The sequence below is a fragment of the Pristis pectinata genome, chromosome 22 (assembly GCF_009764475.1).
Source record: "Pristis pectinata isolate sPriPec2 chromosome 22, sPriPec2.1.pri, whole genome shotgun sequence".
NCBI lineage: Eukaryota > Metazoa > Chordata > Chondrichthyes > Rhinopristiformes > Pristidae > Pristis > Pristis pectinata.
The window spans coordinates 33,231,391-33,257,184 of record NC_067426.1 but is presented as its reverse complement, the minus strand read 5'-3'; the positions used below and the strand labels follow the sequence as shown (position 1 = coordinate 33,257,184).

Here is a 25,794-nt window from a genome sequence, read left to right as displayed (position 1 = left end):
ACAAGCAACTGAGTAAATCACTTCTCTAGATAACTCCCTATATCTCTGGTCTCGCATCTGCTTTGCAATTGTGACCTTAGCTATGAATAGATTGTATTGCATAAGCAGTTAATATAAAACACAGGCCAATAACTCTTAAAAACTAGTTACACTAGTTAAATTATACATTCTATTTGCTACATTACTGGATATCATGAGTTCAATTAAAACGTTTTGAGAAACTAACTGCTGGAGGAACTCAGCGGGTCAGGCAGCATCTGTAGAGGGAAATGGACAGTCGATGTTTCCGGTCGAGACCCTTCATCTGGACTGAAGGAGTAGAGGGGAGATAGCTGGTATAAAGAGGTGAGGGTGAGGGGTGGAGCAAGAGCCGGCAGGTGATCGGTGGATCCAGGTGAGGACGGGTGATAGGTAGATGGAGGAGGGAAGAGTGGAGATGGTGACAGATGGGGCTGGGAGTGGGGTGGGGGGTTTGGGGGTTGTGTAGGAGGAACTGGGTAGATCAGGACAGAGAAAAGGGAATTCTCCAATTTCAGGCAACCTGCTCCCCTCTGTCCCTTTTCTCTCTCCTCCTGATCTACCCAGTTCCTCCTACACCCACCCCCATGGCCCGTAGCTACGAAAGGCACCTGAACCTTTGTCTCCACTGGCAACGCAACATTAATTCAAAGGACACTTCCTGCTTGAGTGCCCAACACTATTTTTCTCCCTCTCAACAAAAAGTGGCTGAGATGTTTCTGCTACACATCCTGGCCTCTGACTGACCACGTTGCATATCAATATGCATGCTTAGAGTTGCTCTGCCAATCACACTATGACCTTAAGTACACGCTCCTCTTCACCCTCCTTGGGCATGTAATGCTGCTAGTTAGCATTCCCCCTTCCACCTCGTCTTTATCCAATTCTACCATGTGTGTGTGTGTGTGTGTGTGTGTGTGTGTGTGTGTGTGTGTGTGTGTGTGTGTGTGTGTGTGTGTGTGTGTGTGTGTGTGTGTGTGTGTTACTCCATCGGGGCTATTCCATACCTTTGCTCCTTGTGTTAGGGGAAACAGGGTCTACTGTCTTTATGGGCATGTCCTTTCTTCAGAGGCTAGTCCCACCATGAAATACAGCCCGCCCTGTGTGACATGTGGCACTGGGACATTCTGAGATGGGGTGACTCTCCTGACATCCACAGCACGGCCTCCTGCCATTGGCACCCACAATACCTGCCACACAAGTGACCCACAGATCTCCACTGGACCCACATGTAACGTACACGTATCTCAGCTGTGAAGACCACCACGCCACCGTGGCTCTCTGTGTGGGCTTGTTCCCTGAGGTCCGTGCCCTGAGCAAAACCAGTTCACATTTTAAAATGCCTTCTCCATACTGATGACTGTTCTCACTCAAACATTAAGTCCATTGGATCAAATACTCTGGTCTGAGTTCTCTCACTGGCCAACCTTGCAACAATCAATCAACTAATACTTTGTCAGGATCCTCCTTTCTTACTTCAAGGGATGTGGACTTTGCAGGCTGAGCCAGCATTTAATTGCCCATCCCTAGCTGCCCTTGAGAAGGTGGTGGTGAGCTGCCTTCTTGAACTGCTGCAGTCCTAGTTGTGGGTACACCCACAATGCTGTTGGGGAAGGAGTTCCATGATTTTGAGTCAGCGGGGTGAAGGAACCTAGTCAGGATGGTGTGTGGCTTGGAGGGCAACTTCCAGGGGGTGGTTTCCCCAGGCCTCTGCTGCCCTTGTCCTTCTAGCTGGTCGAGGTGGTGGGTTTGGAAGGTGCTGTTTTAGAAGTCTTGGTGAGTTGTTACAGTGCATCCTGTAGGTGGAACAAACTGCCCCTACTGTACGTCAGTGGTGGGGTGAGTGAATGGATGTGGATCAGAATCAGGTTTATTATCACTGAATTATATGTCATGAAATTACCTTTGACCCATCCCCCAGTGGATCTGCTCTCCCCTCCTCCCCCGCACCTGCCCATCACTATCTCTTACCTGCATCTACCTATCACCACCCTGTGCCCACCCCGCCTCCCCTCTTCTGTCCACCTATCACTGCTCTGCTTTTCCCTCCCATATATTGGGCTTCCCCTTCTCCTATCTTCAGTCCTGAAGAAGGGTCCTGACCCGAAACGTTGACCGCCTGCTTTTCTCCACGGATGCTGCCTGGCCTGCTGAGTTCCTCTAGCATCATAGTGTTTTTCATTTGTTGTGAATTTTGTTGTTTAATGGCAGCAGTACAGTGCAAAGACATAAAATTACTGTAAATTACAAAATAAATAAAATAGTGCGAAAAAAAAAGGAATAATGAGATAGTGTTCATGTGTTCATGGACCATTCAGAAATCTGATGGTGGAGGGGAAGAAGCTGTTCCTGAAACGTTGATTGTGGGACTTCAGGCTCCTGTACCTCCTCCCCCATAGTAGTAACGTGAAGAGGGCATGTTCCAGGTGGTGAGGGTCCTTAGTGATGGATGCCGCCTTCTTGAGGCACCGCAACTTGAAGATGTCCTCGATGGTGGGGAAGGTTGTGCCCGTGATGGGGTGCCTATCAAGTGGGATGCTATGTCATGTGTAGTGTCGAGCTTTCTTAGTGATCAGCGATTCAAGGTACTCACTCAGGATTACACATATATCACCTTCTTTGTCCATTCAGGTCCCACTCCATTATTTCTGCCTGCAAACCCACCAACATGTTGATGCAAGGTTTTTGAGTTCCCTTCCATGTTCACTGCCATTCTCCTGTTCTCTCTCCACTTACTTTCTTCTCCACTTCCCCTCTCAACTTATTGTATTTTGCCTGGTTCTCACTTCAAGAATTCACTTGACGTGAATCATACAGCACCTCTTTTGATTTCATCATATTCACTGTCTCCCTCATCAAATTCCCCAAACTCTCTCTTGTGTTGGGATGTGCTTAGCTTGTGCCTGAAACATCTCCCTAAAAACACAATTTTTCTTGTTAGCCTTTGGTTCCAATTTCCCCATGTTTGCTTCCCCTGCTCTCGTTGAACTTAGCCCTCGCAAAGTTCTACCTTAGATTGTCCCTTGCTCTTCTCCATTAACCCAATGATATGATGTTCACTCTTCCCCAAATGTTCACCCACAAGCAGCTCCCGCGCCTCATACCCCAGCACCAGATCCAGCAATGCCTCCTGTCTAGTTGGGACAAGATAATACCGGTGAAGAAAGTTTGTCTGAACACATTCCCAGGATTTCCTCCCCCTCCTTTCCCATTATTCTAACATCATTTCAATCACCCCCCCTTCCCCACAACGCCAGCCCCCCACCATTCTTCTTCTCTTCATCCCTTTCCTAGCCCTTTTTTTTCCTCTCTCTCCTTACCTTTGACCCATTCCCCGGTGGATCTGCTCTCCCCTCCTCCCGCACACCTGCCCATCACTATCTCTCCCCTGCATCTACCTATCACCTCTCTGTACCCACCCCGCCTCCCCTCTTATGTCCACCTATCACTGCTCTGCTTTTCCCTCCTTTATATTGGGCTTCCCCTTCTTCTATCTTCAGTCCTGAAGAAGGGTCCTGACCCGAAACGTTGACCGCCTGCTCTTCTCCACGGATGCTGCCCGGCCTGCTGAGTTCCTCCAGCACCGTCGTGTTTTTCATCTAGATTCCAGCATCTGCAGTCCTTTGTTTCTCTATCGTGTCAATCAATACCTGAATCATTAAAGTCCCCAGATATCACCATTCTATAGTCATTGCTTCATAATTTTCTGCAATGTGCTCCTCTCTTCCTTTCTCATACAGTTTGGAGGTTTACAGAGTACCTCTACCCCTTTTGCTATTGAAATCTAACCAAATGGATTCTTTCCTCACCTCCCGTCTAACAAACAACATCTTCTTTACCCAGTGCTCCCATCCACCTCCCTTCTTCCCTTCCCTCTTTTTTCTGAACACTTTGTATCCATGAATATTGAGCACACGTCCTCGCCATTTTTATTGCGTGTTCCCATGTCTGTTTGTAGATCACTAACTTAATTCACCACACTTCATACATTTACCTCCGTCCATTACAAACCTGCCTTTGTGTTCCCTGTGGTTCTTCCCGGTCTGTCTCTACGTGAAACATCAGTACTACCTAGATCCATTCAGAATCAGAATCAGGTTTGTTATCACTGTCTTAAAAGATGTGAAATTTGTTGTTTTGCGGCAGCAGTACAGTGCTGCTCTTTATTAGTCACATGCACATCGAAACACACAGTGAAATGCATCTTTTGCATAGAGTGTTCTGGGGGCAGCCCGCAAGTGTTGCCACGCTTCTGGCACCAACATAGCATGCCCACAACTTCCTAACCCTTACGTCTTTAGAATGTGGGAGGAAACCAGAGCACCTGGAGGAAACCCACGCAGACACGGGGAGAACGTACAGACTCCTTACAGACAGCAGCTGCAATTGAACTCAGGTCGCTGGCGCAGTAATAGTATTACACTAACCACTACGCTGCCATGTTACAAAATAAACAAATAGTGCAAAAAGAAAGGAATAATGTGGTAGTGTTCATGGACCGTTCAGGAATCTGATGGCAGAGGGATAAAAGCTGTTTAATTAGTACTAACTATTATTATCAAACACTCTCACTCCTGTAGCAATATCAGATCTCAAAAAATTAAGAAGTAAACTAAAACACACATCCTTCCTATTTGTTCTGGTGTATGATAGTCAGTTTTTCAGTAGAATAATTGTTGTAGTGCTTAGATGGTATACAATGAGCCCTAACACATATAGAGCCTTACGGAATGCTTGCACTGGTGATTGTGATCTGGGGTTGGTTTAACAGAAGTATCTGCGTTCAGCAAATGCTTAGTGAACCATTGGGAAGTCCCCTGGAAATGTGACTTACATACATAGAAGAGCCAGCGTAACTTAATGGAAACTCCACCTGGCTCTGTTATCAGGACTGAGTTCAGCACCAGCCCCTTCCCCGTTCTGAGTGAACTTAAAGCGATCTGAAATGTCACTTGTTGTGTGACTTACAGTCCTGACCCACTACCTCATTGTTCCTTTTCCCTTTATCCATTCATGCGAGTGGACATTGAGTGCAATGGTTCTGTCTCATTGAATTGAATTCACTCAGAAATATGACAGAAATAGATTTACTGCATGGCTCTATCAACTACTTCAGTCAGCCAGTGAATGTCAGGGCCTCCCTTTCCCCACCCTTTCTCTCCCACCGTGAGAATGTTCCACTCCCTGGTCATCAGCTGCACCCCTCAGTCATTGAGTAACAGAGGTGGTTACATCAGGAAGAGCAATACAATAGAACCAATTCTTCCCTTGCTTCCTAGCACACTCTACTTCGGTTTCATTTACTCAATTTCCATGCATTTACTCACCAGCACCCGGCCTCCTTTTAATCTCTGAGTCCTGTAATAAATGAATCACTTGACTGAGTAATGCATAACATACTAGGGTCTGCACAAGTGCAAGTAAGGAACAGGTCAATATTATCCAGCGGGTTTCAGTGACTCCTTGACTTCTGACCTTCGATTAACCATGAATAGTTCTGTTTATAAGCAGCTGCCAAGTGTGCGTTATGTGAGTGCTTTCTCATTTCATAAGTTAGATCACTGCTCATCTGCTGACTCATTTTACTTACACACAGTAGGTGGTGTTACTGATACTGGCCATGCTGCAGTATTGAAACTGAAGGCTGACAGATGTCGTTGTTCAATTCCAGTACAGGTGAGTGCAGTTGGAGGACTTGAGGTGGGTGGGAAGGATATTGTGGCTGCTGGTATCTCATGGATACCGGACAGACATTCCCACTCCTTTATGAATGATGTTCAACTCCCTTTGCAACTCCTCAGCAAATGAAGCAGCCTGTGCTTGCTTGCAGAAAGACCCAGACGACCTCATCTCAAGCTTGGCTGATAAGTGGCAAGTAACATTCATGCCACAAGATTGTCAGGCAGTGACCATCTCGAACAAGAGAGAATCTAATCACTTCCCTCTGACATTCAATAGCATTACCATTGTTGTGTCCCATACCAACTACATCTGAGGGTCATGACTGACCAGAAATTCAGCTGGACTGTGGTTACCAGGGCAGCGGCAGAGGCTGAGTATCCATGCTCCTCATTCTGTGAGAGGTCAGCAAGGTGACAAGTGCAAGGAATAACAAGGAGTTACCTCAGTGCCAGTATGATTATGAGGAGAGACTAAGGGAGCTAGGGCTTTACTCATTGAAGAGAAGGAGGATGAGGGGAGACATGATAGAGGTATACAAAATACTAAGAGGAATAGATAGAGTGGGCAGCCAGCGCCTCTTTCCCAGGGCACCAATGCTCAACACAAGAGGGCATGGTTTTAAGGTAATGGGTGGGAAGTTCAGGGGAGATATCAGAGATATCAGATATCTGGTTCATGGGAGATACCAGAGAGTGGTTGGTGCATGGAATGCGCTGCCCGGGGTGGTGGTGGAGGCTGATACGTTGGTCCAGTTCAAGAGATTGTTAGATAAGCATATGGAGGAATTTAAAATAGGGGGATATGTGGGACAAAGGGGTTAGATAGTCTTAGGCACGGTTTAAAGGTTGGTAAAACATGGTGGGCCGAAGGGCCTGTATTGTGCTGTATTGTTCTATGGTTCTATGATGTCTGATAACAGAACAACTTGTATCCATAATCCAACGTCCATGGGGAGACATCTCAGCACCTGAGAAGGAAGAAAGCGAATGACCAAAGGAGAATCAACTCAACACCAACGGAGGAACAACCCAATACCACAGGAAACACCTCGTCAGCTTACAGAGAAATAACCAAACTCCCTGCTAAGAAAAGAACTCACCAAGAACCCAATACATCTACAGAGAAACAACCCTTGAGGAAACAGTCCAATTCTCCGCAGCAAGACGACCCGAGCTGGAAACAGGCCTACACATCAGTAGAGAAGCAAACCAACCATTGCACAGGGAAAGCACACCAAGTCCCAACCTGTGCGCAGTGATACCACCCAACTACTTATGGGGAAACAACCCAACCTCAGTAGCAGAGTGATTCACCTCCTCATGCAGATACAAATTCCCTGCTACAGAAACACCCAGCTCACTATGAGGTAACAACACAACTCCTATCGGGGAGTTATCACCTCACTACAAGGAATTCACCTGATGTCCAAGAGGGAAACAACCCATCTCCCTACAGTGCAACAAACCAACTGCTAACAGGTCAACATCCCATCTCCCGAGAGAGATCAATTCCAACTCTCCACATGGAACAGCACGAATTCCAGTTGGGACAATCCCAACTGATCTCTGGGCCTTTGATAGTCCAATACCGTCTCAAGGCCAGTGATTCCACCTGTCCAGCACACCCACAATAATTCCGTACTTGCTATGCAATCTTGCCTCCTGACCTCTCCTCTAAGAGTGCAGCAGTCCCTCACTTCTGCTCCTCTGGCAGTGCGCACCCACCATGTACTGCTACTCTGAATTACAGCATTGAAAACTGCTCCTCTGACAGTGCAGAACTGCCTGAGCACTGTGCCTCTGACAATGCAGCACTCCCTCAGCACTGCCCATCCGAATGTGCAGTTCTCCCCTGGCACTCTACTGACAGGGCCAGCCTGGGTCATGCAGTCATAACCTGCAGTGAACCTCATTCCTTCTGACAAAGCATTGTGACTGGAAGCATAAGCAAGATGATCACAGAGTTCAGTTGAAGCATCTCAACCCAAAATATCGACTGTCCATTTCCCTCTACAGATGCTGCCTGACCTGCTGAGTTCCTCCAGCACTTTGTCTTTTGGCAAGATGACCACAACATTCTGCTTTCACCAGTACATTGCAACAAATCCCTACATCACTTTACTCTGGAGCATCAGAGGGGAGACCCGACAGAAGTTTATAAGATTATGAGAGGCATAGATAGAGTAGACAAAATCTATTTCCCAGGGTAGAAACGTCAAGTACTAGAGGGCATGCACTTAAGGTGAGAGAGGGAAAGTTTAAAGGAGATGTGCCGGGCAAGTATTTTTCCACACAGAGTGGTGGGTTCCTGGAACAGGCTGCCCAGGAGGTAGTGGTGGAGGCAGATAGGATAGAGGTGTTTAGGAGGCTGTTAGGCAGACACATGAATGTGCAGGGAATGGAAAGATATGGACCATGTGCAGGCAGAAGAGATTTAGTTTATTTCGGCATCGTGTTCAGCACAGACACTCTGGGCCGAAGGGCCTGTTCCTATGCTGTACTGCTCGATGTCCTATCACAGGAAAAGCAGCGAGAGGGTGAGATGAGAAAACGGTTCACTGCATTGAAACAAAGCAGAATACGGGACTGGGTTCATTCACGGGACCAGGCGGTGGGCAGTCGCGGGTTCCGCCCGATCCAAATGCCCGCCCCTCTCCCGAGGGGATGTCCATGCCCAGGTGTCCCTGGAGAGGGAGCAGGCAGTGTCCACAGGCCTTCTGGGACCGGTGGGCACCACAGGGTCTTGGCTACATCCTTGATAAGGGTGATCATTTGAAGTTTTGTTTGATTGTCTATTGAGTGCATTGTAGGAATAGAAGTATTGTAATGCTTTGAATTTTAACCATGTAATAAACTGACTTTTGGGGAGGGGACGGATTTGGTTTAGGATTAAGTGTTTGATTCATCCACTTGCTGAACTGTTGGGGAGCATGGTCCCACCTTGGGCGCCACCTTCACACCGGAATGTTCTGTTCCTCCCTCCATTGGACACTCCTGCCCCTGTCCGGACCAGTCACAATTTGCCCCACGGGGGCTGCTTGTCAATCAGTGCCTTGTTTTCAGATTCCAGCCTTGCTTTCCCCCTCCCTACCTCCGCTCTCTCATGAAGCCTCCGAGATACCTGGCTCCCCCAGCTGTGGTTGTTCATCAACCCCCCAACCCTCACCCCCCACCCCCACCTGTCGCTCCAGTCTCCGTGGCTCCGTTCTACAGTGGGTCACCGAGCGACCGTCAGCCACCGTGCGCAGGTTCTCCTCTCCGGTACGCCGACCTCAGAGAGGCTGGTGGGCGGGTCGCTCTCTACATAAGCAGGAGTGACGAGTGTGATTGAACACTCTCTGCCGAGTCCCTGTCCCCCCAAGGCGGGCAGCTACCTCTCGCCCTCCAGTCACTGAGGGAACCAGAGGCGCGGAGCACAGGCAGGCTCCCAACGTGGGCAGGCAGCCGGGTTAGACTTGGAACGCGGGGGCAGAGTTTACACTGAATCCCGGCAACAGGTTGGTGAGACACAGAGGGGCGGTTGGGGTGTGTGTGGGGGGGTGGCTGTGTGTGTGTGTGTGTGTGTGGGTGGGTGGGGTGGGGGGTAGTGGTGGTATGTGGAAGTGATTGTGTGTGGGGTGTGTGAGGGGGGTTGGGGTGTATGTGGGGGGTGGGGTGTGTGAGGTGGGGTGGTGGGGGTTGGGGTGGGTGTGTGTGGGGGTGTGGTTCCAGTGATACTGGGAGTGCTGCGAGAGTTCAGGCTGTGGGGCAGAGAAAGGGGTAGGAGGGGAGTTATACTCTCCGGGGAAGGGGTGGGTTTGAACTGTTGGGTCCCGGGACACTGGGTGTTCTGTGGGACAGAGAGCAGGGCAGCTGGGGAACGGGCCGGGAGGGGGGGGGGGGTACAGCCGGGGACGGGTTGTTGGACACCGTGCCTGCTCATCCTGTCTCAGGGACGAGGGGTCCCGGGACATTCTGGGCACTGTGTGGGAGTTCCGTTCTTGGGGCAGGTGGGCTGGTTTGGGTTTTGAAATTCTCCGGGCACAGCTGGCGGGACGGGGAGCGAGTTTGGGGAGGGAGTGAGTGAGTTTGGGGAGTAGTGGGGAGTTTGAGCGGGGGGGATGAGTGAGTTGGGGAACGGCGGGTGTGAGGTGGGGTGGGTTTGGGGAGGGAGTGAGTGAGTTTGGGGAGTAGGGGTGGGTGAGGAGGGGTGAGGGTTGGGTTTGGGGTGAGTTTGAGCGGGGGGGGGGGGGTGACGAGGGGCGATTTTGAGCCGGGGGTGAAGGGGAGAGGTGTCGAGGGTTCTCCGGGGACTGTCTGGGATCCTGGCCGCTCATTGCCGTCCCCTTGCTGCGTTGCAGGAGCCGGGGATCCGGACCAGTGTGCCCGGGGTTGGAAGCCCGCCGCCCGCGATGGCCCCCGCCGTCTGGCGGCTGCTGCTGCCGTGCCTGCTGTACCAGGGACTGGACGCCGCTGTCCGTCGGCCCCGCCGGGAGCTGAGCCCCGGACTGCACGGCGCCGGGCTCCGGGATCCACGGGGTACGTACTGCCGCCGCCTGAGCTCCTGCTGCCCCGGCAGAGACGACGCCTGCACCGTGCCCTACATCGACACCATCTGCTACTGCGACCTGTTCTGTAACCGGACCGTGTCCGACTGCTGCCCCGACTTCTGGCAGTTCTGCCTCGGCACTCGGCCCCCCTTCCACAGCACGGACGGTGAGCACCCATGGGTGGGAGCGGGGCATCCCCAGCCTCTCGCCTGCAAGGCTGGGCTGGGGTAGGGGGTTGGGGGGGGGGGGCACCTTCTGATTACACCAGGGCTGATTCACCTGCTCCTGCAGGTAATTGTCCCCGGTGAGGTGGGGTGGGGGGGGGGGGGAAGAGTCGGGGGGAGGTGACGGGAATGTGGGGACAAGGGTGGGGGAATGGGAGCCAACATCCACTCGATGGGCCGGATGATCTCCCGTGTTCGGCGGAAACGCGGATTGTACAGATTCTGCGGAGCGCGGAGTGAGGGAGCGCGGGGTGGACCGTCCCAGTGCGGGAGGAGCAGGTGAGGTCGGGGAGCGATACTCCTACAGACCCACACCCCGGTAAAGGTGTCTCTGTGGATCCTATAACAACACGGAAGGAGGCCATTCGATCCATAGGATCGATGCCAGCTCCCAGGGGAACAACCCTACCAGTCCCATTTCCTCTCTCTTTATCTCCTTGCAGCCCCGTAACCCACTTCCCCCAGGCCCCACCACTTACCCGCACACTAGGGGCAATTTACAGTCACCCGTTAATCCACAGTCCCGCACGCGTTTGGGATGTGCGAGGAAACCGGAGCACCCGGGGGGAACCCGCCCGGTCACAGGGAGAACGGGCAAACTCCACACAGACAGCGCCGGAGGTCGGGATCGAACCCGGGTCCTCCCCTCGCTGTACCCCGGGCATTCCCCAGAGCTATGCTCCACGCCCTAGACGGGGCAGTGTTTGGGCCCTGTGTACCAGGAAGATCAGTGGAGGACATTTCTGATCCTGGACAGAACCATCTCCGGCAAGCGCAGTGGAAACTCTCAGGAAGACCGTGGGTGGTTTCCCAAAGCTCAGGGCGGGTGGTGTTCAGGGCCTCCAGCGGACAGACATCAGTGTCCCAGGTTGTCGCGGTGTCTCCTTTTCCTGGATGGGGCAGTGTTTGGGATACACCCACGCAGTGCCCTCGAGCCTGGGCGAGGCCACTTTCACTGTGGACCGTCAGGGCAATTCTGACGGAACCGCCCAGGCTCTGTTCGGATCATTTTTGGGTACCGCGGGGGAGTCTGTGGCCCCTGTCTCGGCCAGGACCATTCTCCCCAGTGACATTGAACAGGGTATTGGATAGGTCCCTTCCCCCAGCCATTGGCACTCGTCACCCGGTTGGTTAAGCACTCCCACCCCAGTCTGTGTACTGGCTGCCCTGCCCTGCCCTTCCCTTTCCTTCCCCTCCCCACTGACATTCAGCAGTGCTCTGTGTGCAGGCATGGTGCTCCTGACTGAGCCAGGACACTCCTGGCCTGTTGGACTGTGCACGGTGTGGACTTGTCCTTGTCCTGCTCTGTGACAAAACCACATTGTCACTGAGATTGCAAACATTGGGTCACTGTCCAATCAGCTGCAACAATCGGTGTATCGATTAGACCTTCCCCAGTCTACGCTCATTCAGTCTGTGGATTGGACCCTGGTGTAACAGTCGCCCTATGGTACTGATCAGTGGGCTGATTGCACAATCTTTGTGGCAGGTGACTTTGATCAGTTCATTGACTGTGGCCCTCAGTCGGTGACCTGGTTGGTTGAAGCACCTCCCCGGGTCTGTCACGTTGGACACTGTACTGTTGGAGACCTCCCTGCCCTGGTCTCCGGCTTTGATCCGAGTTTGGATCGAGTCCCCTGTTCAGTCTAAGCCCACAATTCACTGTTCGATGGATTCCGCTCTCCGGTGTCTGACATCGATCAGTGTATTAACTGGAGCCCTCCCCTGTTCTTTTGATCAGTGTATTGAATGGAACCTCTCCCATCCCTCCGCCAGCTGCTGACTAACCTTGGCCCAGCCACCTCTCTAGTGATCCGGAGCAGCCGAGGTCAGTGCTGGACAAATGGGGATTACTGTATCTCTCCATGACCGAGCCATCAGCAATTATACTCTCTTTACGTCTCGTTACATCTCCATTGAATGTTCTCTTTGCTCTTCTAGGGTGTATAAGAAATGGGTTGTATTATCCCACCGGTGCCACCTACAGAGAGAACTGCAATCTGTGGTAAGGTTTGATAGAAACTATCTTGGGAACTTTCACTTAGTGAAAATGCATCTGTAGGTTGTGGACAGCTGGTCCAGAGGAACACACTAAAGCCCGGGAACATGCATGCAGGCCTTCTCCAGGGAAGCAAAAACTAGAGGCATGGATATAAGGTGAGATGGGAAAGATTTAGAAGGGACCTGAGGGGCAACTTCTTTGCACAGAGGGTGGTAGGTATGTGGAATGAGCTGCTGGGGAACTGATAGAGCAGTGAGAGGGACAGGTTATCCCCAGAGACAAGTCATTACCACTTCAAAACAGGTAGCAGAGGGGATGCAGTTCTCGGACACCGCCAGCTTGGTACTGCTGCACTGTGCTGACTGGAATGTGTTCCACGCCAGTGCTAAAGGAATGTGGTGTGCTTGCTGAATGCAGGTTGTGAAGGTCGTTTAAGGAACAAGGACCTGAACGGTGAGGTTCACTGAAGGCATTATCAGGGTTCCTGTGTAATGCCACACCAAGACTGACAGTATCCACGGTCCCTACTGATGTGTGGCAAGTTCTCGCAGCTGCCAGACCCTAATGCAGCAAGTGCGATCATTGCAGGCAGCTCGCTAAGGAACACAACGAGCCGCCTGCTTTGTTGTAGGAAAGACGTCATTAAGCTGGAAGGTGGACAGTAAATATTTACGAGAATGTTGCCAGGACTCAAGGGCCTGAGTTATCGGGAGAGCTTGGGCAGGCTAGAACTTTATTCCTAGGAGTGTAGGAGACTGGGGCGTGACTTTATAGAGATGTATAAAATCATGAAGGGCATAGATAGGGTGAATATACAGTCTTTTCCCAGGGAAAATCAATCAAAATCTAGAGGCCATGGGTTTAATCAGGTCAGCAGGGAAAGATTTAAAAAGGACCTGAGGGACAACTTCTTCACGCAGAGGGTGGTCCGTATATGGAATGAGCTGTCAGAGGAAGTGGTGGGAGCAGGTGCAATAAAAATATTTAAAAGACACTTGGACAGGTACATGGATAGGAAAGGTTTAGAGGGATATGGGCCAAGCACAGGCAAATGGGATTAGGTTAGATGAGCAAATTGGTCGGCATGGACAAGTTGGGCTGAAGGGCCTGTATCTATGCTGTATCTATGACTCTTATAACAAACCACAATGCGAGCACTTCCCTTCTGACAATACGGATGTGTTACTGAATGGCTGGGGTAGCGATGAAGGAGAGAAGGGTGAAACATTGCTCCCAGTGGGTAGGGTGATCTGAAGAACAGCCCAAGGGAGGCTCATTCTCTGTGCAAGGGGGCCCATGAGACCCTCCAGGAGGTTGAGAGGGATGTGTCTGGAGGGACACCAATTCAGTATGTGAATGCCTGCATTTTGGGGGGGGGGGGGAGTGGGGGGCAGGCTCCCATCCTGCCTGCCCCCGTGGGCTGAGGATGGGGTCTCCCCTCCTTGAGCATGGAGTCTGAGTGACCTCTCTGCTGTAGCAGTGAGGTGGTCACTGATGGTATGGTCCTGAGACTCAGAAGCTGGTAGTGACCCTGAGCTCCATGGGAGGAGCAGCCAAGGCTCACATGAGGTTGATTTGAAATCACAGGAGATCAAGGAACTTAGTGAGGCTGAAGGAGGTAGTTTGAGTGTTGGGTCTTTAAACAGCACAGCTTCAGGACAGTCAGCCTCAAGTTGTTCTGTAAATGAATGAGAATAACTTGTTTGCAAAAAATACAAACCGCTAGAGAATCTCAGTGGGCCGAGCAGCGCCTGTGGGTGAAGAGGGATTATTGACCTTGGCAGTCGAGACCCTGCAACAGGACAATTTTGTTTCTCAGACGGGTGACATTATAAATCTCTCTGCAGATGAAATGTGGGTGTTGCATTTACTGCTGACGTCACTTGGGGGAGCTTAACACTGGGGGGATAATAAGTGCCAGGGAGAACAAAGATCGTTCCGAGAGCTCAGGAGCAAAACTTGCCCATGGGGTTTAACGACACCCAGAGGGGTGTGTGTGTGTGTGTGTGTGTGTGTGTGTGTGTGTGTGTTGGTTCACCTGTGCTAGTTTCCAGGCCCAGTCTGTTAGCCCTCTGTACAGTGTGTCCTTCCCTCAGTAGCAAACAGTTAAAGCAACGGCTGGCTGGCTAACAGTCTGAGAAGCTGAAACTGGAGCTCTTTCTGTGGCTGTACCTGATGCACTCTGAGACGTGGTGCAGGCTGGTAGTGGGAGGACCAGTCTGACCAGAGAGTTCCCCGCTGGATGCCAGTTCTGGGCCACAGCTTGGTCTTCCTTCACCAGAACTGTCTGAACTGGGGTCCGAAGCTGAGTCCTCCCGACCCAGAGGCAGCAGCTCGGCAATGTGTTCCCACCTTGTTCACAGGCCTTCATCCTGTTCTTGAATTATTCTCCCTTGCTGAGTTTAGGATTTGAAAGCAGCAGTCGCGTGGCTTCAGCTGCCAGTTATAGTTAGTTGTAACCCAACAGCTTTGTGTTCATGATGCAGGGTTCAAATTGTCTCATTCAGTGTGGGGCAGCCAGTGGTTTATTTCACGTCATGCCTGGAATCTTTGCGTTTTTGGCAAGGCTGGTGTTTATTGCCCCTTCGTGAAGTGCCCTTGAACGGAGTAAGTCACTAGGCCATTGTAGAGGGCAGTTAATAATCCAACCACCTTGGTGGCTCTGGAATCTAATAGTCCAGGAAATGTTGGTAAATTTCTTTCCTGAAGGGCAGCAGAGCCCCAGATATATTTTAACAATGAACCAGCAGCAGCATCGTCACCATTAGTCAGACTAGCTCTCTGTTCCAAATTTCCTTGGCTGCATCATTTCAGTCTGGAAGATCAGATCCAGGAATGGGTGCCCGAGCAACGTGTAACTGAGCAGTGGTGCTCAGGGCAGCTGGTCTCCCAGGGCAGAGCGTGTGCTGCATGCACAGTGGTGCCGACACAGAGCAGAGGCAGATCGCACATGCTGTGCTTTACTTGCCATATCAGCTCATCCTTTCACGCGGTATTTACACAGGCTGCAGGATGTGAATCACACTTACAATATTTGTCCAACATAATGCAGCAATCAGTTTGCTATGTTGTTGGAGCTACTCCCAATGCAAGTACCTTTCCCGTCTGGGACAGTCTGGAGCTTGACGTCTGTCCTTGTGCCGGTGTCTACGAGCATGTATCTGTTGCTTCCTGACACAAACGTAATGTCTCTGAGGGAGCCTCCATGCAGCCTTCCTGACTCCACCCTAAGGCCAGGTGTGTTTCTTCTTTAAAAGGAATATTTTGTAGCCTCTGTGGAGAAACACCAATTGCGCCTATCATAGGACCATAAGATATAGGAGTAGAACTAGGCCATTTGGCCCATCGAGTCTGCACCATTCAATCATGCCTGATTTTTTTTTCAGCCCCATTCTCCTGCCTTCTCCCCACAACCCTTAACCCCCTTACCAATCGAGAACCTTTCAATCTCTGCCTTAAATACACCCAATGACTTGCCCTCCACAGCCCTCTGCGGCAACGAATTCCACAGATTCACCACCCTCTGGCTGAAGAATCACGTCTAAGTCCAGTGCATCAGTATTTATTAAAATATCAGTCCTATCATACCATTGTATATTCCCCTCCTTTTTGAAAACTATCCCTTCTCTATAGCTTTGCTATGTCCCTTACCAAGTGTGTTTCCATATTGCCACCGTTGCTTGATGCTCGGCAGAGACCTGATGGACTAAAGTGCTTGCTGCCATGCTGTATCTCGCTAGGACTCTATTGCTTTAATCCCACAATATATGTATATAATGTATACACAATAATTTGATTTAATAAATGTGCTGATTTTATAGGAACAAGAGACAGAAAAGCTATAGTAATCTCCATGAGCCCACTCCAATATTTAGTAAGATTAGTGCTGTTCCTGTACCTTTAAAGCTGGTGTTCAAATAATTTTCAGTATTGGCATTGAATACATTCAGCAACTGAGCATGCACAGTCCTCTGAGGCAGGTGATTTTAAAGAATCATAACCCTCTGTTTCAAAAAACATCTCCTTGTCTCTGCCCTAAATGGCTGATTACTCACCCTGAGAACATCCCTTCCAGTTCTAGACTGTCTGGAGGAAAGATCCAAGAGACGTCTTTCCTGCCAACACCTCCCAAAAGCTTGTACTACTTAATCTTTCATTTTTCTAAACTCCAGTGAAATGCGGGGGAGAGTTTAAAGGAGATTATGTGGTGCAGGGCTTTTTTCTACACTGGTGGGTGCCTGGAACACAGTAGAATGCTCAGACTGTGACGGTCAGAAGGGGCAATGCAGGGGCACAGTGTTATATTGTAACTGCAGCAACCACTAACAAATGGTGTCAGGCTTGGGCACTGGGGGGCTTGTCCTATTCTCCACTGGGCTCCTCAGCTGCACACACACACACACACACACACAGTGCCGTACGTGTGCAGGTGCTAACGCTGAGCCACATACATTGTAAAGAGTCCATATGGAGCACCAATAACATCAAACGGTTGTTTGAAGCCCTAACCTGCCAAGTACGTTCTTCTTGCATGCACAATGCACCCAGTGCTTAGTAATTACTGAGCACTCAAGCTTTGCATTCCACTCTCATTCACTGTCCGCCAGCACCCTTGGGGACAGCTATAAATCTGATTCTTGCCCTACTTAACATTGAGACTCCCCTGCTCCAAGTGGCTCGACACCAAACTGGGTGGTGTCTTTACCCAGTCAACCTGGGATGGCTCAGTGGGAGAGTGATACTTAAGGCTGCCCTCACTCCTTTATCAATTAGTTGGAGCTTTTGCTTCCTATATAAAAGCAGAAAATGCCAGAAATATTCAGCAGGTCAGGCAGCAGAAACAGTTAACGTTTCAAGTCTATGACTTTTTGCCATAACTGGGAAAGGTTTTTTTTTAAATATGCATGTTTTAAGTTGGAGAAAGGGGGGAGGGGTGGAGATGGAACCCAATATAAAATGGATGCCTCCGATTCTTTCCTAAAGTGTGTAATAAAGGCAAATGTTCAGTTTGCAGAAGTAACGGTTTCATTTCAGTCACTGAATTAGTGGAGGCAGAGACTCTCTCAACATCTGTACTCTATTAGTCTGACTTTAACTCTGATGCCAAAAACTGTTCCCCACCTACAAATGGAACTCACTGCCCATAAGGGTGCTGGAAGTGGGAACTGCCATTAATTTCAGGAAGAAATTAGGGTGGCACTTGAGGTAGAGCAGAGGAATGGGACTGCTTTACATCGTCAGCATGGACGTGATGGGCTGAATAGCCTTCCCCTGTGCTGTCGTGACCAGTGACTTTATGCAATGCTTTGGTAATGTGCTGAGATTATGAATAGAACTGCAAATTATTTCATTCTTAAAAAAAAAGCAGCCTTGTGTCTTTTAATTGGTGTTGGGGAGCAGGCTCGTTCATTTCCGTCACTGGGAATTGAGAAAGAGTTGCACACTGGGATGGTAAATTACTTACAGCTTGGTTTCTGAGATTGGATAGTTTGCATGACCAGCTCCAATGAAATTAGGGTTATGCAGAAGTGGAGGAGGTGACCACTTTATCTGAGCCAGCTCCTTGAGAAGGCTGTCTCACTGGTCCCACTCCCCTGCCCTTCCCATAGCCCTACAAATTTATTGTCATCAGTGTACGCCTTGTATCCTTGTGAAGGTCTCTGCTGAACCTGCTCCCGTCAACTCATTAGGCAGTGCTTCCCAAATCTTAACCCTTCTGTGTGAAGGAATTCTCTGAATTTTCTCTTGGGCTTCATTGGCAAACGTCTTCAATCTGTCTCCTCTCGTTACTGATCCTTCTGCCATTGGAACTGTTGTACCTCTTTACCCTATCAAAGCCTTTGAACAGCTCTACAAAATCTCTTTTTAGCTTCCCTGCTCAAGAGAATGACTCCAGCTGAAACTCTTGGTCCAGGTATCATCCTGTTAAGCTCCTCTGTTTTGGTAAATGACCCTTTCACTGGTGCGTGGGCGTGTGCGTGTGTGCGTGTGCGTGTGTGTCTCTCTGTTGGAGCAAGACCAGGTGCAGAGCTTTTAACTCCCAAGGTTAACATTTAAAGAAGAGTCTGGAGAAAGGCTCATTCATGTGGAAAGAATGTTGTTGCAATTTGATTGAGTTGTGAAATGTTTTCCAACATTGCTGTTTCCAGAGCCCAGTCACCTTGTGACCCACTCCTGAGCAATGTTAATTCGCAGCAGACAATGTTACATCAGTTCCTTCAGAATATCTCAGTTCCATATCTTCTGAACTCTGGAATTCTGTGAGGCTTGATGGAGTAGATTTTTAACGTTCTGTCCTATAAAGTAATTCTCAGGGGAAGGTGAGAATTCAGTGGAATTTGTACACAGATTGTTTACACACGTGGGTGCCTGATATCTTTCAACCTGGAAATTTCAGTGAACTGTTCTTGATGACGATCTTGTGGGAAACCTATGTTCCAGGAACAGAATAAAAGAATTTGTTCACATTTTTGTTGATGAAAATGCAGGAAGAATAAAATGGGGTTAGTGTGGGATTACTGTAAATGGATGGTTGATGGTCTGCATGGACTCGATGGGCCGAAGGGCCTGTTTCTGTTCTGTATCTCTCTATGACTCTGACTCTGAGGTGTGAACAGACCCACCTCACTGAGCAACAGTGGAGAGGGGGATGATTGGGCGACAAATGATGCATTTTGTGCCATTTTGGGGACTGTGGAAGGAGTGGAGAGCTGATTTGATTAACCACACCTCCCTGCACTGTCTCCAGTGGCAAACCATCACTCTATGGCTGGAACTAGAACCAGAGGGACCTTGCCTGTGACTCTGTAAGTTTGCCCAACAACTTGCTACCTTGTCCCCTCCTGTTCTGGCTGTTACTGGTCAATAAGCTGTTGGTTTTGTACCTTTGGTTGCACAGCTGTAGTGTCAAGGTTACCCAAATCCCCTGGTGCGTGCTGCACTGTTAAAGTCCATCTGCTGTGCCCATTTACATTGTTTTTTTACCCCTGCAATTTCTGGGTGTTGTTTGCTATGATCTCGACACGCAACTGCTTCACTCTGAATCCAGGTCATTGAGGTGAGATAGGAACAGCAGAGAGTCTCCTGCTATACCTCCATTGAGGAGTAACCAGTGAGGGTGGTTTTTGAGTTTTTGTCAGGTTGTGGTTATAAATGGGGTCCAAAATAACACATGGATGCATGCTCTTCCTGACTGCTTTCTCCACACTCCCGGCTGTCAGGGAGACCTGGAAGGCAGTTAGGAATGGGCAGTAAATCCTCGCTTTCCCAACAATGTTGAGAAATAAATTGTAAAAAATCGCAGTAGCCTCAACACTCCCTGAAAGCATGTGGCAATCTCTATTAATCAACAACAGTACTTCTAATTAAACGGTGGCTTTAACTGTAAAATATCCTGAAGCTCTTCACAGGAGCACTATCAAAGAAAATTAGATCAAGCCACATGAGATGATGTTAACTTTAGTGGAGGGAGGATTGAGGTAGAGAGGTGGGGAGGATTAAGAGAGGACTGTCAGTTTAGGGGGATTAGACAAGTGAAGCGATTGAAATCAAGACTGGGGAAGATTTGGAGGAGTGCACATTTTGCTCATTCCTAGAGGAGGTTTTTGTTTACTTTGGGTGGAAGATGGAGGGTGGAGATATCTAGTGGAGCTTTGGAATAATCCGATCTCAAACACATGTGCATGGGATTTCAGTTGCAGATGAGTCCAAGCAGGGCAGTGTTAAAGTGGGCAGGTGCTCCTGGCGATGGATATCGGGACAATGGTGGCTGCAGTTCACTGGCCACTTTCAGGCACATTTAAAAGGATCTTCAATTGATCTCAGAAAGCTGTGGAAAATTTGGGGAAACGTTTCTCCTTTTGCATGATTTCTTTTATTTCCAATACATTAATACGTGTTTAGTGTGTGACCTATGTGTGAGCTCACTTTCTGGTACGAGGGTTTCATATTGAGTCGAGTCACAATCTCTCGCTCTTTGCCCCAACACAATACAATAAGCTCTGCACCCTCTTACGACTCCTGGTGGTGACCAGGCTGCCAGCATTGAATCCCATGAAGGCCCCCTGCTAATCTCAGGAGAGCCGTGAATAGTGAGGATGAGAATGGAATGGTGCAGAGTTTTGTGGCAAGTATCGGAGATGTGAAGGAGAGTTGTGCCTTGGCAATTCTGCTCAATTTTTAGAGTTGTAGAGTCTGGAAACAGGCCCTTCAGCCCATTGAGTCTGTACCGAACAACAACCATTTACACCGACGCTGCACTAATTCCATCATATTCTCCCCATATCCCCATCATTCCCCCTCTTCTGCCACTCTTATGCACTAGGGGCAATTTACAATTTGCTAGGGGTTTCCGCCCACACGTCTTTGGGACGTGGAAGGAGACCCACACAGTCATGGGTGAGCATGCAAACTCTCCCAACTATTCTCGTGCAAACTGCAGCCCAACTTGCCTGTTTCTCTGTGCTGATTGTGCACTGAGAGTCCTGTTCTACTGCACACATTTCTTGCCCTAGTGCAAGCGTTGATGAATTTCCGAGCCATGCTTTGCACTGAGTTTGCCAAGTTAAGTAAAATGTTGCCTATTACCAAAATGACACAGGCACCAGCTCTTACCCTTCATGAACCTACCTATTCCCACCTCCCCTCACCCCCCCAAGTCCCTGTCCACCTACCCATTGTTTGCCACCCTCACCCTTGACTAGGTTCTGATCCATTCTAAGGATTTACACTGAATTTATAAAGCTTTGATTGCTTTATGTCAAAAGTCCTTTGAAGTTTGTGATAACAATATTTCATAAAAGTTTATCATTCTTCAATGGTCACTTCCTCAAGGAAGTCATGGAAGTCCGTCAGGCAAGTTATTTTTGTTGCAGAACGTAAGAACTCAAAAAAAAAAATGAGGCAGGAACAGCTCATTTCCCTCAAAGTCTTTTACCAGCATGTATCTAGCAAGTGGGTAGAAAAAAGTGCAAGCCATATCTGGATATAGATCTCAGATATGGAAACCGCTGAGGCTTTACAAGGCATTGATCAGGCTGCATTTGGAATATTGTGAACAATTTTGGGCCCCATATCTAAGGAAAGATGTGGTGGTCCTGGAGAGGGTCCCAAGGAGGTTCACAAGAATGATCCCAGAATGAAAGGCTTAATGTATGAGGAGTGTTTGATGTCTCTGGGCTGTACTCAATGGAGTTCAGAAGAATGAGGGGGGATCTCATTGAAGCCTACGGATACTAAAAGGCCCAGATAGAGTGGATGTGGAGAGGATGTCTCCATCAGTGGGAGAGTCCAGAATCCGAGGGCACAGCCTCAGAATAAAGGGACGTCCCTTTAAAACTGAGATGAGGAGGAATTTCTTCAGCCAGAGGATGGTGAATCTGGAATTCATTGCCACAGATGGCTGTGGAGGTCAAGTCATTGGGTGTATTTAATGCAGAGATTGACAGGTTCTTGATTGGTAAGGGGGCTAAGGGTTACAGGGAGAACGTGGGAGAATGGGGTTGAAAAAAAATCAGCCATGACTGAATGACAGAGCAGACTCAATGGGCTGAATGGCCTAATTCTGCTCCTATATCTTGTGATCCTCTGATATGGAGCAAAAGGATATAGGGAAAGGATCAATGAGTACTTGCAAGTGATTAGGGTCTGGAATGAGGAGAGGGCACTGAGGGAGGACCAGATGAATTAGTCTTGCATGGGGCTGATACAGACTTGATGAGCTAAATAGTCTCCTTCCATGCTTTAACTATTCTGTGGTTCTGTGAGCAAGAACAAACAGTCAGAATGTCAGTAGAAGATGGAAGTTAGAGGCAATGGAGGGAGTGAGAAACAATGAGCAGGATGGACCAAGTGCTGACAATGCTTAGAGTAGATAAGTCACCTGGTACTGTACATAAACATAGAGTCAAACAGCACGGAAACAGCCCTTTGGCTCAACTCATCCATGTGACCAAGATGCCCATCTAAGCCAGTCCCACTTGCCTGCGTCTGGCCCATATCCCTCTAAACCTTTCCTATCCATGTACTTGTCCAAGCACCTTTTAAATGTTGTTACTGTACCTGCCCTAACCATTTCCTCTGGCAGCTCGTTCCATATACGGACCACCCTCTGGGTGAAGAAGTTGTCCCTCAGGTCCCTTTTAAATCTTTCCCCTCTCATCTTAAACCCATGCCCTCTAGTTTTTGATTCCCTTTCCCTGGGAAAAAGACCGTGTGCATTCACCCTATCCATGCCCCTCATGATTTTATACACCTCTGTAAGGTCACCCCTCAGTCTCCTACGTTCCAAGGAATGAAGTCCTAACTTGCCCAACCTCTCCCTATAACTCAGGCCCTCAAGTCCTGGCAACATTCTCGTGACTCTTTGTACTCTTTTCAACTTAATGACATCTTTCCTATAACAGGGTAACCAAAACTGTACACAATACTCCGGGTGTGGCCTCACCGACACCTTGCACAACTGCAACATAACGTCCTGATTCCTGTACTCAGTGCCCCAACTGATGAAGGCCAGTGTGCCAAATGCCTTCTTCACCACCCTGTCTATCTGTGACGCCACTTTCAGGGAACAAGTGGATCGCACCTCGGATTGCTAAGGGAAGTAGGGGTGGAGACAATGCAAGGGCTTGCTGTAATCTTCCAACCTTCTCTAGGTATGTGGGGTGGTGTCAGAGGATTGGAAAGTGGATTGAAAAATGGCACCCTTATTCAAGACATGTCAGTTTAACATCAGTAGTGGCTAAAGTTTTAGAAAAATTAATCAGGGAAAATAAGTAATGTGGGACTTGGGGATATTTGATTTAATAATTTGTAAAAGGCAGATCGTGTTGACTAACCAAGCTGAATTTTTGACAAAGTAGCAGAAAAGGTTGATGAAACGAATGTAGTGGATGTTCTTTGTGAGTTTTCACAGTGTTTGACCAGGTAACACAAAAAGGCTTGTTAAGAAATTTGAAGACTGTGGAAAAGAGAGTCAGTGCTGGTTTTGTTATTTTAAAAAAAATGACTTCAGGACAGAAACCAGTGTTGTAGTAAATGGTTGATTTCCAGGCTGGTGCATGGTAGACTGCAGTGTTCTCAGGAGTCAGTGCTCAGACCGCTGCTTTCTTTGGTATTATTTGACTTGGATATTAGAATGGATAGTAAAAGTTTCAACATTTGCTGGTAATGCCAAATTTGATGATGTGGCGAACAGTGAGGATGAAACCAAAAGATAATCAGCAGGCAAGTGGCAGATGGAGTTTAATGACAGGAGTGAGAAGATACAGTTCGGCAGAAGGAATAGAGAAAGACAATACAGATAATGGCACTGTTCTAGAGTGTGCAGGAACACCTGAGGTTCAGATCTTCGAAGGAGGCAGGTCATATTGAGAAATTAGTTTGCAAAGCCTATGGGATCTTGGGTTTTGATGAGTACAAAAGCAGGGAAGTTCGACTCAACCTTTAATTGCGGTCCAACCAGACCTTATCACCAGTTTGGGAAAGGTGTGAAGGTCCTCGCGAGGGAGGTTTACAGCGTGGACTTCAGCTGCAGGATTCGGTTGAAGAAGCTGAGGTTGTCCTGGGAGCAAATGAAGTCGAGGGGAGATTTGATTGAGGTGTTTGAAGGTTATGACAGGTTTGAACAAGGTAGACAAAAACCTGTTCCCATTAGTTGATGATATGGACAAAGGAACACAGATTCATAAGTGCAAGTTACAAGGAGGATGTGAGAGGGAACTGTTCTTGTGGAGTGAGTGATAATGAACTGGAACTCGCTGCCCATAAGGGTGCTGGAAGTGAGAACTGTCAATAATTTCAGAAGGAAATTGGGTCGCCACTTGGGATGATAGAATTGAGGAATGGGACTGTTCTACATAGTCAGTGTGGACTTGATGGGTTGAATAGCTTCTCCTGTGCCATAGTGACCAGTGACTTTATGCAATGTTTTAGTACATGCTGAGACTATGAATAGAACCACAAATTATTTCATTCTTAAAATAAAAACCAGCCTTGTGTCTTTTAAGTGCATTGGGGACCAGCTCGTCTTAGTCATTAATCTTCCTTGACATCTCTCTAAGGTTGGTTGCTATGAATGAGAATGAATGGATCTGGAAAAGTACCTACATCCTGAATAGGGAGGGGGAACTGGTTTGAAATGGAGGGATTTAAGCGCCGTTGTACTTTCATGAATCTCATTAGAGAGTGATGGAGAGTCAGGGATCATTAACTTTCAGGATTTATTTTGAAAGGCTTCAGTGCTCATTCACTGACCATGTTTCTAGATACAATGTGAAGTGAGTCTGTGGGGAGCAGCTAAGGAGGAATGAGTAGGCCAGTAATGCCCCATTAACAAATGTAACCTTGCATGACTGCTGGTCATAACAGGGAGCAGAACTTCAGCCAAAACACGATAACTATGAATACATAGCACTGTCTGGAATTCCAAACAAACTTTTCCTTAAAAGGACTACCTTAATACTTCTCCTACAGAATAAGAGATCAGTAAAGAGAATTTCAACACTGCAAAAAAAGTTAACTATTGAATAGGTGGATTACAAAAAGCAAACCTATTATGAAATGCTGTAACAAGATGGCTTCTTTAAAACAACAGTCCATCCCTACAGCCTCTTCCCCATGGCCCCATTGATTGGACACCCATTATAATGCAGACGCAAGAGACAGCAGATGCTGGTACCTGGAGCAAAAAGCAAACTGCTAGAGGAACTCGGTGGGTCAAGCAGCATCTCTGTGGGACGAAGGAAGTGACATTTCAGGTCGAGACTCCGCATCAGGACTGAGAGTGTAGAGGGAAGATGGCCAGTATAAAGAGGCAAGACAGGGGCTAGTAGAGGCTGAGGAGGGGTGAAGGATGATGGGTGGATGGATCAACACTCCTCCCTCACCACCATCCAGGGACCTAAACAGTCCTTCCAGGTGAGGCAAAGGTTCACGTGCATCTCCTCCAACCTCGTCCACTGCATTCGGTACCCCGCCATGGCCTCCTCTATGTCAGCGAAACCAAGCACAGACTAGGTGACCAGTTTGCTGGGTACCTGTGGCTCTGTCTTCAATGGCCATCCCAAGCTCCCCATTACATACCATTCCAACTCTCCTTCCCAATCCCGACCAACCTGCCCGTCATCGGCCACTGCCGGGCTGAGGCCCAATGCAGATTAGAATACAGCCTTGCCCTCTCTCGCTCTCTCTCTCTCTCGCCTTCTGATCCACCTCTGGTCCTCCCATTTTTGTCCCCCTCCCTCTCCTGGTACCGCCCACCTACTACCTACACATTTCACCCACCGGATCCCTCCCCCGCCATCTGGTTCCACCTGTCCTTCACCTCTCCCCTGATGGTTCCC

At 48.8% G+C, this 25,794-nt stretch overlaps 1 protein-coding gene across 3 annotated transcripts in view; it reads left to right on the top strand.

Moving 5' to 3' along the window:
* Positions 1-8,721: 8,721 nt before the first annotated feature.
* Positions 8,722-25,794, top strand: part of tinagl1 (tubulointerstitial nephritis antigen-like 1) — a 44,938-nt gene continuing 27,865 nt past the window's right edge. Inside the window, exons 1-3 of one of the 3 annotated variants that reach the window (XM_052036616.1) lie at positions 8,722-9,196; positions 10,040-10,394; positions 12,394-12,457. In XM_052036616.1, the coding sequence (XP_051892576.1) occupies positions 10,091-10,394; positions 12,394-12,457 (368 nt within the window). In that variant the 5' untranslated portion in view covers positions 8,722-9,196; positions 10,040-10,090. Of the gene's footprint in view, positions 9,197-9,412; positions 9,459-9,494; positions 9,689-10,039; positions 10,395-12,393; positions 12,458-25,794 lie in introns of those variants that run through there. The other 2 variants (XM_052036615.1, XM_052036617.1) reach the window with 2 other exon arrangements.